Genomic DNA, 12,209 nt, shown 5'->3' with positions numbered 1-12,209 from the left:
CACATTTATGTGTCTTTTTTCATACAAACATCCATTTAACTTAAAAAGGCAATCATTCCATCAACATACCAACTTGTTTTTTCTTGTTCTCGGTTGTTGCTAAGAAACTGAAACTACCTCATTAGCTTAAACAAAAAATAAATTGTTCATGATTGACGTACAAGTGAAATCTTTAGAGAAGGTCTAGGTTACCACACACTCCTGTTATTACTGGATAGCAGGAAAAATATCAGACAATAAAAATGCAACAAGCATAGCAGCACAAGACGCTCACTGGAGGGCCTCTCAGGTCTAAATTAGCATATTAATAGTGGCACATGAACAAAAAGACAATAATTTTCCCAATAATACCAACATTTCTGTTACTCCGATGCTATCATAAATGCTTGTCCTGTTTGACATATTCATGCCAGAGATTTGGCCTAATTTAAGTAAAACCATGTTAGGTTCCTTAGAAAAGGGTTTGCAGAGATATTCTATTCGTTCATGATTATTTTAAAAATGATATTAGAGATTGCTGGGGGACAAATATCAATCAGTAAGTGTGTTGGGTATAATGACTTTCAACAATCAAACTAAATATATGCATAAATATTTTTCAAGAGAAAAAGTCTCCATTTATATTTGAAAATAAGCAATTATTAAGACACCATACAAACCATAAACTAACTAGATAGATAGGCAATTTTTTTAAGAATAAAGGCAGCCAGAAAAAAAGGTACAGCATTCTGCTCCTGACTGGAGCTCAATATAACTTTATTGCAAAAATACAAGTTTGATTTCTAGCACAGCATTTACAACAAATCTGAATCCGTCTGTACTTAAGGTCAAAGACTGAATATCTGTACACACTTATATATACACAACCTTGCTTTTTTGCCATATCTGTTTGTATGTTAACTCAGGAAAAAAAGAAGGAAGGGTAAATCAGTCACAGATCCCTGTTGTCAGTAATTACGGCAGGACAGTATTACACTGCATATTGGCCAAAAAAAAAGAAAAAGAAAAGATAATTCTGATAATTTGCCCAGTGGGAATTCAACACAGAGGCACTCGATTCACCGTTAGGTACTGATTTACGAAACCATAATACGCGCAAAACTGTTCTGGTGAAATAAAAGTAAGAGAGCATGTGATTGGTTGAGGTATTTGACATGCTCGAAAATGGATTGGCCAGGTTTCAATATAAACTACTCATGTTCACTACGATGAGCAGGTAACACTTTCATTTCCGTGACATGGCACATTGCACCATCAAACTCCGCTAATAACTGACAGACACTCCGAACACTTCCAATGTTTAAGACTTAAAACTAATTAACCATCTCAAGCCACAGGTTCCTTCCTCAATAGCATTCAAGAAATTAAATAAGAATCTCTAAGTCGTAAAACATACTGAAAAAGTTTTGCACTTATCAGTTAATGTAAGATATACTGTAGAAACCCAATAGTTAAACTGCTTGCTACTACAAAATATAAAAAAAAAAAAAAGATCACAACAGGTGTCGGTGCTACTATCAGGCAGAACAATACTGTACACAAAAATATCGACACAAATGCCAATGAGGTTGTTGAAAATTGACTGCTGGTACCTGATGTACCTCTGATTACTTGCACACACTGATGTTACAGCCCTCTAAATGAACTAGTTACACATAAACATTGCTTTCCCATAAAAATGGGAGAAGTTACAACAGAGGAACGCTTTAACTTAACACTTCTGAAGTGCACTAAACTTGAGTTAACAGTTCAATTACAATCACAGAACTAAGTAAGGTTAGCTTGGAATGCTAATTGGAAACTAAAGCATATTTGTGCATATATGGAGCAGACAATGTATATCAGCAGGCAAAGTTCTTCAGTCTTGGCGTTTTGTGTTTGCATCAGTTAAGATGCAGTGGCCCACGCAGCAAAGTGCTCTGTTCTTCACAGCTTCGTGCTGAGATAGTGGCCAATTAAAGTGAACTTAACTCTGTGGTACTGAATTATCAGTGGAAATGTTTAAAAGCACAGGGAGTGGATGTCCTCCTTTTAGCGTTTAAATGCAGCAGCTGCATTTAAAATATGCTTTCGGAAAATGACCACTCCACATTCACATATGAGACAAACATCGTCGTCTTTCACTTTAGCCAAAGCAGCTAACCTAAGACCTTCCTGCTTTTTGCTGTGTGAAGAGCTTCACAGAATTGGCACAGGCTTTCACATCTACTTCCAAGTCAGAGAATGAGTGCGTTGAAGGATGCGTTTCCTGCATGACTCAGCTGGTCATCCTGTAGTGGTTCATATGGGCTCTGCAGGTCTGGCAGTAGCTTCTAGTGGGCTCAGCTGGGTTTTGCTTGCACAACCCGCAGATATAAACAGGAAGGCTACGGGATGTCCCACCCCGTGGTTCTGTCCTGGGAAAGACATGAGTGTCCCTAGCAGCCCTCCAGTCCCTCTCGGGGGGCACATCAAGGCGGAGGGGTTGGGTCGACGGCTCAAGGTTAGGGTGATGATGGCTGGAGTGATAGGAGATTGGGGTGGTTGAAGCTGATTGTTGTTGAGGCTGTCTGTAAAAGCCATCAATCGTCCTATTTGATGCTGTAGTGCGGTGAGGGTGGGATAGTGTGGCATAGGCTGCGTCTGGGTAGTTCCGGGGGCCTGGGCCTGCTGGGGGTCCCGGTCTTGCTTGATGCACAGGGGGCCCAGATGAAACTGACCTGCGGGGGGCCCTTGGAAGGGTGCCGTAGCTCATTGCGACATTGTGGTAGTTTTCACGGGAGAAAGTTTCACCCCTGTCAAGCACAGCCAAAAACTTGTTGGCCTTTTGGCAATCTCCTGCAGAGAGGAGCAAAGAAAAATAGAATTGTGATGCATCCTGTGTAGGGCCGCATGATTAATTATAATAAAACAAAATCTTTATACAGCTTAGAGCAATTGACAAATAACAAAGACTATCATTTAATCATATAAATAGGTTTTGCTTTTTTTTTAAATTGATATTTTACATATTTATTATTGTTAAAAAATACTAGAAAAATAAACATATATATATATATATATATATATATTTATATATATAAAAAATATAATTTATTTAATTTTTTTGGCTGAACTGTGCATTTCTACAAACAACGACAAAAGAAAGGAAAAAAAAACAACATTTGAAAATCACATTTTTATATTGATTTTTTGCGAGAAAAAAGTGATTCGATTTTTTTGTGCAGCCCTTATGAAAGGTCACAAAATAGACAGTTAAACTAGACAAACTAATACATCTTGCCAGATAAATAATCAAGCTCAACCTCAATAGAGTTTTAGGTCCTTGACTAGTTTAACAACAAAAGTGTTAAATTGCAAGAACACAGACAACAACAAAAGACAGCAGCCTATTGCAGGCAGAGAAAAAAAAAACATCTGTGTGCACAGCATGAAGGCTGAAAATTGGGGTGGGGTGAGATGGTTACCTTTTTGTCCATGAGAGGGCTTCAGTGTCTGCTGGTGCAGGTGTGATGGAGGGGCAGGGTGGTGGCAGTGGCTTGGGTGAAGGTATTGGGGTTGTGGTTCATGAGGGAACATAGGAGGATTGTGGGAAGGAGGGGGTAAAACATGCAGGGAAGTGCTGGAGCGACGTGTGGGGAGTTGCACATTCACATGCTTGGACATCCTGGAGACATGAGGGTCCTTTATGGAAAAAAAAAAAAAGAGTGAAAGGATGAGAAAGGAGGAGACATGAAAATAACATGAGTTCCCAGCAGCACCATGACAAGGACAAAAATGACACAAACACACACACAAACACAAAAAACTATTGGTAATTAAAGAAAAGATGGACAATGGATATGTAATTGAAATTAAATATAAAAATTAAAACAACGAAAACAACTTAAGCTGTGCTTCAGTGGTTTTCAAACTGGAGTCTGCCAACTACTGGTGTCCATGAAGGATTCCAATAGATCTGTGAGATGATTGGCTGATTTAAAAATAAATAAATAAATCTTATTATAACTGAAAAAGTAGTTTTTCAGCTGAAGTGTTGAGTACTCAAGTTTCTGTCTTCTCTACAGCCACTCCAGGTGGCAGTATTCCTCTTTCAAAGTGAGTTCACAAACATTTAAGACCACACTGCCTAAAACCATGATTACATACACACTGAGAAAAGTACTTGAAAGCTGTTTTTGCAGCAAATTAAATGGTGCTAATGTATTCTGAGTGCATAATATGAGGTTTGAGTGTTTGACCAAGTGATTTTAGTGAGACACCCACAAAGCTGCGAGATGGGGGTACATCAGTCCGTCCTCCAATGACAGTCCCACTCAGACTCCGTGCAATCCGTCGCAGGTTCTCGGCACTGTATGATTCATCCTCACCCGGTGGTGCATCACAGGCCACAGCAGACACAGGCTGCACACACACATAATGACAATACATTAGCATTTCAAATCCTTATCAAATACTAAGAAAGATCTTCACTTTGTGTGATGATAATTATACACGCATCTTATACATAATACTATAACTACTACTGAAATAATGCAGGTATGCCAACGCACCCTCTGAAGTGATTTAGTGCTGTATGCTGGCGTCCTGTAGGCACTCCTCTCGATCTCTGCTGTGGGGGTTTTAGAACGACCAAGTGTGGCAGAGTATCCAGTGCTGTGCTTACGAGAAGCAGCGGGACCTAGAACACCACTAAAGTTATACAACCTGGTTCCAGAAAGGACAACTCAAACAAATAAAAAAAGTTAGGTATGTAACGATACTATCATTATCTTGATATCGCGATAGCAAAACGGTCTCGATATTATCGTGGTCTTATGATGATATGAAACGATAGGTCCTCCGGGAAAAGTGAGTGATTTTTAAAAAAGTACACTTAAAAAAAATAGGCCACCAGTTATGCTTTATTTTGCAGCATTTGATTACAGCATTTCACTAGATTTGTAGTGAGATGCATTTTTGTAAGCCTGTTTTCACTGAAGTCTGAGTTTTCCTTCAAAATAAAAGCTCTACTGCTGTTTCCGTCAAAATAAAAGCTTAAAAGTGCAGTAAGAATTGCTGACAGCTAGCGGTTTAAATGCAGTCCAAACTCCAAATATCTCTTTCAAGTGTAGAAATTAGAAAAAATATTCCCTACTGTAAAGCAAAAATAATATACCTATGAAACATTCATTTTTCCATTTATTTAACAAAGCAACTGTTTTACAATATACGGAACTATTACTGTCATTGTTGTTATTATTCATATATTCTAATTAGTTTGGCTTCCTAAAACACCAGTGTGAATGTAATTTAGACAGTTTATCACAAATAAAAAGAGAGTTGAGTCCCTTTTAAATTCACTGAATTTCTTAGTTAAGAACATGGGTTGGAGCTCTTACTTTAGAACTCTTATGTGCATTTTTATAAAGATATTTATGGTAAAACTTTTTTTTTTTAATACATTTTTAAATAATTGAAATGTACAGTTTTTTTTGCAACATATTAAACATATTTCAACAGAGTTACATGGGATCTCGGTGAAATCTTTTTCAAAATTACCTGATCTGTTGGCTATCTGAGGGCTGGGTCCCTGTGGGGCTCGGGGCATGCTGGGAGCCTTCAAGCTGGCCTGATAAAGTGAGTCCAGCTCTGACAGCTCCTCACAGGGTGAGCCACATCCCGATGGTGCACAATTCTGGGAGTTGTAGTATCGATTGACATTCTGGGCCCACCGCTCCACGGGCATAGGGCCGGCTGAACGCTGATCCTGTGCTGGTGAAGACAGGGACGGAGGACAGGGGGACAAAGGGGAGCGGAGGTCTGCTGGTGAGTATGGAGAGGACTCCATCAAAGTAGTACTGCCATCAGGATGTTCAAGACTGCGACAAGGCCAATTCCGCGAGGGTGCCGGGAGTGATTTTTGACAGGCATCAGAAGCATGGCTGTGGGATGTGTGGGTTAGGCCGTGAAGAGACAGAGGACGAGGCGGGTTTTGCAGTCCATCCCCAGAGTTGGAGTGATCAGAAACGGAAGGTGTTTGACAGGCACTGAAATGAGATGGACTACAGGGCATATTGAGAAGAGCCGATGATTTGAGGGGAGGCTCGCAGCCATTTACTGCGATCACAGGCACAGTGGCAGAACTGCGCATACTAGCAGTTTTTACAAAAGAGTTTGTGGTGGTTACAGGGTCTCTGGGGCCCCACGTTTGTGAGTTTGGCGAATTCTCTGTCACAGTAAGAGGACCGGAGTTGTCCTCTGCATTGTCTTGCTGCTGGAAAAGTGTTTCAGTATGGTAGGAGGAGACAGGAGGGCCGGGGGGTTCAGAAATCGGTTTATTTGTAGACTGAGGTTTCATGTGGAGAGGTGATGGTGGTCTCAATGCATCTTCTGAAACTGCCTTCTTATCCTCTTCTTTAACTTTTGTCAGAAGTATTTGGACCGGGACAGACTGCTCACTAAATGCAGAACATGAAAAATAACAATGAGTTTCTGATAATAAATAATGTGCACCTACCTGAGTCAGTATCTTGAATCAGTTCTTGACGACATCATGGAGTATACAGATTTGTTTCAGCCTCTCTAACAACATGACATTACCTGAGCAGCTCGTTGACATGTGATCTCTTACATTAACCTGACTTTCAATTCTTCAAGTTAAAAAAAGTATTAATCATTATTTTTAAGGCACAATGCATTTTCCTCTGTGTGCAGGGCTCCTGGAGTGCACACAAACACATAAACACGACTGCAGCCAGCCGCAGGTACCTGAGGGGCTGTTTCTGTTCCTTCTCTTCCTCCTGTTGCTTCTGCTGCAGTTCCTGCTGCTGCTGCATGCGCTGCTGCAGACCTCGTGCTCTCCTCATGCACTTTTGCATCCTGCCCTGAGCGTTAGCGCTGCTCTCATGCAAGGTATGCCTGAGTTTAGCTACAACGCAAACAAAACAAAACAAAAAAAAAAGGCAAAAGAAAAATGAAACGGATGCAGAAAATAAAGAGCCAAGTCATGGGGGACATGCAAACACACATGACAAAGAACTAAAATTAAAAGGGTTTTGAAGGGTCCTGAATTATGGGGGTTGAGGGGAGGGTCACACAAATTGGGTAGATGGGGAACCTAGTAAAATCCTTTACACAAATGTTAAATTCTCTCAAGCACAAAATGATTAAATTATAATGAAGTTGACTTAAATCAAAATGAATTGTAGTTCAGCCACTGAACTTAAAAAAAGCAAATTACACAAGCCTAACACCACATCTCAACATAATTAACTATAAATAATACAGAATGAGAATTCTTTCCTCATCACATGAGCTGCAATCTACTCAACCCTACAGAGGCTCTGGAAACTGTGAGGCGGGGGGGAGTGAGGTGTAGGTAACACACAGGGGCCAGATCATGGAAGGTGTGAGTGTGTGTGTGTGTGTGCCAACGTGCATGTGGTAACCCCATTAAGTGACAAAGCTCAGGGTATGACGTACAAAAGACAGACAGATGTAAAATGACATTGGTAAGCAAACAGCTTCTACATCAACCGCAGACAGAAAGATAGAGAGCATTTTATTGACAGTCATAAAAACTGATAGATGAAGCTGGAAAACTGGACTCACGATTCACGAAAGTTAAGTTTCTTAAATTCGTAAGAATGTTTGAAAGTACAATTTAAAAAAATAAAATAAAGGGATAGTTCACCCAAAAATGAAAATTGTTAGAACTGTTAGAACTCTCCTGTTGCGCTTGTGAGGCGCCTTCTTATTCTTGCTTTACGGCGTATCGCAGCCTTATAAGTGCATTACTGCCACCTATCTGAAGTAGAACATTTACACTATTTACAATCTCAATTAGGAGTGTCAATGTTCCACTTGAGAGATATGTGGTGGTAATGCACTTAAAGGGTTAGTTCGCCCAAAAATGAAAATTATGTCATTAATAACTCACCCTTATGCTGTTCCAAACATGTAAGAACTCCTTTTATCTTCGGAACACAGTTTAAGATATTTTAGATTTAGTCCGAGAGCTCTCAGTCCCTCCATTGAAGCTGTGTGTACGGTATACTGTCCATGTCCAGAAAGGTAAGAAAAACATCATCAAAGTAGTTCATGTGACATCAGAGGGTCCGTTAGAATTTTTTGAGGCATCGAATATACATTTTGGTCCAAAAAATAGCAAAAACGACGACTTTATTCAGCATTGTCTTCTCTTCCTTGTCTGTGTGAGAGAGAGTTCAAATCAAAACAGTCTGGATTTCCGGTTCGCGAACGAATCATTCAGTTCACCAAATCGAACTGAATCGTTTTAAATGGTTTGCATCTCTAATACGCATTAATCCACAAATGACTTATGTTAACTTTTTTTTAAATGTGGCTGACACTCCCTCTAAGTTCAAACAAACCAATATCCCGGAGTAATGCATGCACTCAAACAGTACACTGACTGAACTGCTGTGAAGATGAACACCGAGCCGAGCCAGATAACAAACAATAGACTGACTCGTTCACGAGTGAAGAACCGGTTGCATCGGTGTTCGGATCACCAGTAGTTCTTTCGGACAGTTCGATTCAATAAACCGGTTGAAGAAAACGGTTCACCAGTTCTTTTGCGCTCGACATAATGGCGTCATTTGCGATGATTGCCCTTGATTCAAGCCTTCGGTTTACCCGCACCCATAACACTAGCACAGAATCAGTTCTGTCGGTCTGCTTCACCCTGAATCACACATGCACAGTATCATCAGCTCCTCGGTTCACGAATCAGACGCATCTGACAGAAACAGTTCTTGACTCGTGAACGAGTCAATGTTTTGTTCGTTATCTGTCTCGGCTCGGTGTTCATCTTCAGTTCTCTCTTCACAGCAGTTCAGTCAGTGTACTGTTTGAGTACATGAATTACTCCGGGATATTGGTTTGTTTGAACTCAGAGGGAGTGTCAGCCACATTAAAAAAGTTAACAGCTTAAGTCATTTGGGGATTAATGCGTATTAGAGATGCGAACCGTTTAAAACGATTCAGTTCAATTTGGTGAACTGAATGATTCGTTTGCGAATCGGAAATCCAGACTGCTTTGATTTGAACTCTCTCTCACACAGACACGGAAGAGAAGACAATGCTGAATAAAGTCGTCATTTTTGCTATTTTTGGACCAAAATGTATTTTCGATGTTTCAAAATATTCTAACGGACCCTCTGATGTCACATGGACTACTTTGATGATGTTTTTTCTTACCTTTCTGGACATGGACAGTGTACTGTACACATCGCTTCAATGGAGGCACTGAGAGCTCTCGGACTAAATCTAAAATATCTTAAACTGTGTTCCGAAGATAAAAGGACATTGTTTGGAACAGCATAAGGGTGAGTTATTAATGACATAATTTTCATTTTTGGGTGAACTAACCCTTTAAGTCTGCAATATGCCATAAAGCAAGAAGACGCCTCACGTGCCTGCTTGAGAACGTGCTCAGGAGAGTTATAAATAGAAATACGTTTTTTTTTTTTTTTTGCACAGGCCGATAGCTTTTTTTGTCTTTAGAGAGGTTGTATTAGAGAGAGTCTTTATATGGAACAGAGACAAACATACTCAAACAAAGAGATGTACAGACACACAAACATGTGGCAGTAGTGATAGCAGGAGCAGGCTGAGGGCAGGATTACTTACACATTGCTTCATTAACCACAGACAGAGCAGCAGCCACCTCTCCTGCCTGTTCCAACCTCAGAGACTGGTCTAACAGAGACTCTGCTTCCAACACACACCTCTCAAAGCCTTCCCCTTTCCCTGCAGGTTACAAATATCATAGCACAGCGCTTTTCAGCATGGAAACTAGCACACCTGCATTTCACACACATGTACACCTGCATCCAAAGCTCCAAAGGATAAGCCACAGCAGAAACCCAAGGAAATGCACCCGGAGACAAAGCCACGGCATGATAACGGCTCACCTTGATTCTGGAGCTCATCCAGATCCATGAACTTGCTGGGTTTGGGATTGAAGCCTATAGCCGCCTCTTTCTCCTTTTCCTTTCGCTTCTGTAACTCTTGCTCCTTGGCCCGGCGAGCTACTTCCTCCTGTAGCTCATCCAGTTCACTGCGGCCCTCACCTGCTACACAAAAACACAAACATGAAAATATTAAGGAAACAATCTTGGATAATCTATTGCTGCATTTACACATTCAACCAATATTTTTTTTTTTTACTGACACCTTGAACACATATCAGATATTTTTGAATGAGAGAGAGATACAACTTTTTTGGCAATCAACTTTCCAAAAACAGTTGATTACTACATGTAAGGCAGATTAAATTTTTTTGGCACTGTTATGATTGTTATTGTTAACTACAAATAAATCTATCAGCAATAATATTGTCCTTTTTTTCCAAAGCTGAATTAAAAATATTCAATGAAAAAGTTTAACTTTATTTTATTTTTTTAAATTTTGCCAACTAATACGTCTAAGATGAAGCACTGAAACAAAAATGAAAGCGCAATAGAAATAATATATATACAAAATTACTAAAAATGACAATGACAAAATTACTAAAATTAAAATATAAAAATATTTTTAAATACAATACAGCATATAACTTTTCCTTTTTTTTTTGTCTTCCATGAAAAAAAAAAAAAAAACGGGCTATGCGTTCGATACTAGACTAACTGAGACTTGTCATGGCACTTGTATACTGATGTTGTTATCTTGTTGACCTGACTGCTTCTATTGTTCTCATTTGTAAGTCACTTTGGATAAAAGCGTATGCTAAACGATTAAATGTAAATGTAAATGAAATTAATACTAAGCTTCGACTGCTTGCATAAAAACCTTTGTATCGGATTCTCTTTCTTCTTAATTCTGAATCTTTCATCATTGTTACATGGTTGAGACAGCAGCTGTCTAAACTATACGCAATCAGGCCAAAAGTACCCTGAACAATATGAAAAATATCAATAGGCAATTATTTGTGTGATTGATCACTAGTGTCACATACACTAATTCCCACTATTAAAGTAAACAGTCCTAAGTGAATACAAATAGACATAAAAAAACAGATAAAAATATTACATTTGTGCATTAAGCCTTGCAGTGTGATATCAGCCTAAGAGGCACACAATTTTAATATGCACAAAATTCTATATAACGAACAGTAGGCGGTGACCAAACACATCTATTCTGGTCAAATGGAGAAGCACAAACAGATATAGCAGTTGATAGCTCTCCTGGGCAGACTCATGTTCCTCAGTTTACATAACAGATATACAGAGATAACATTTCACAGAAAGGAACAGGATGTATTTTGCAGCTGATTCTGCTCAGTACTGCTTGTTTTTTTATATTAAGTTCATAAACTGAAACAGCAAAAAGGGCATGTGACATCTAGTTTAAACCTGATTGATGCCATATGGGTAAAGAACAGGTGAAATCACCCACATGTTGACCGTATGACGACTATAAACACACACGTTCATACTGTACACACCTAGACTCATGTGACTGCTGCCCTTGACTGATGCTTTGACATCCTGCAGTAGAGCACTGCTGCTTTTGGATTTGGTTACAGTCTTCCATGATGGGCTGACATCAGGTGGAGGCTTTTTCAATCCTGCCTCTTGTAAGCTGGAAAACACAGAGGAGGAGAGACAGAGAGATAGACATGAATGATGTGCTAACAAAGATCCTTATCAGTTCTAACAAGCTTTTTCCATTATACCTGTGTGTTCCATTACTGGTGCCCTCGCTAACAGGCATGTCGAGGCTGACTGGGCTGTTACTGTTCCTCTCACTGCTCTCATAGCCGCTCTCCATCCTCTGGATAAGCCGCGGGGGCTGCTCTGATCCTCGTCTCAGGGGTCCCGGCAGGTCTCGAAAGGTGGTCTGTTCCAATGATGTCTCCAAGTCCCCCTGAGGCCCAGTGTCTTCAGACAAGAGAGCGCTGAGCTGACTGTACCCGGCCTGCTTGCGGCGCTCCCTGCTAAAGATGCTGTCGATGTTGAGGGCCTCACGGCGTGGCTTCCAGGGCGGACGGTATCGCCCTCCAGAGGAGCTGGATTTGGACTCACTGCTGGTGCTGTCAGCTTCCCAGTCTCTGACTTTAGCGGTGAAGTCGGGTGGGCCAACGGAGCCAGAGGATGATGCGGAAAGCGGCCGGTTATGGATAATGTTGCTCATAGTCTCCTTAAAGTCTCGAAGTCGACTGGAGCTAGGTTTAGGCAGGGAACGAGGAACCTGCTGCTCTTTTAAAGTCTCGCCTGTAAAAG

The 12,209-nt window shown here is 40.3% G+C and overlaps 1 protein-coding gene across 9 annotated transcripts in view; it reads right to left on the bottom strand.

Moving 5' to 3' along the window:
* Positions 1-719: 719 nt before the first annotated feature.
* The window catches only part of LOC127970381 (inactive ubiquitin carboxyl-terminal hydrolase 54), a 60,581-nt gene continuing 49,091 nt past the window's right edge, over positions 720-12,209 (bottom strand). For 5 of the 9 annotated variants that reach the window (XM_052572934.1, XM_052572935.1, XM_052572938.1 and 2 more), the window contains 10 exons: positions 11,663-12,200; positions 11,432-11,568; positions 9,900-10,061; positions 9,616-9,735; positions 6,730-6,889; positions 5,521-6,419; positions 4,533-4,660; positions 4,246-4,383; positions 3,447-3,663; positions 720-2,817 (listed from right to left, as the gene is read on the bottom strand). In XM_052572934.1, the coding sequence (XP_052428894.1) occupies positions 2,258-2,817; positions 3,447-3,663; positions 4,246-4,383; positions 4,533-4,660; positions 5,521-6,419; positions 6,730-6,889; positions 9,616-9,735; positions 9,900-10,061; positions 11,432-11,568; positions 11,663-12,200 (3,059 nt within the window). In that variant the 3' untranslated portion in view covers positions 720-2,257. The remainder of the gene's footprint in view (positions 2,818-3,446; positions 3,664-4,245; positions 4,384-4,532; positions 4,661-5,520; positions 6,420-6,729; positions 6,890-9,615; positions 9,736-9,899; positions 10,062-11,431; positions 11,569-11,662; positions 12,201-12,209) is intronic. The other 4 variants (XM_052572939.1, XM_052572936.1, XM_052572940.1 and 1 more) reach the window with 2 other exon arrangements.

The sequence above is a fragment of the Carassius gibelio genome, chromosome B13, assembly GCF_023724105.1.
Source record: "Carassius gibelio isolate Cgi1373 ecotype wild population from Czech Republic chromosome B13, carGib1.2-hapl.c, whole genome shotgun sequence".
NCBI classification, from domain to species: domain Eukaryota; kingdom Metazoa; phylum Chordata; class Actinopteri; order Cypriniformes; family Cyprinidae; genus Carassius; species Carassius gibelio.
This window is presented reverse-complemented; position numbering and strand designations above follow the sequence as displayed.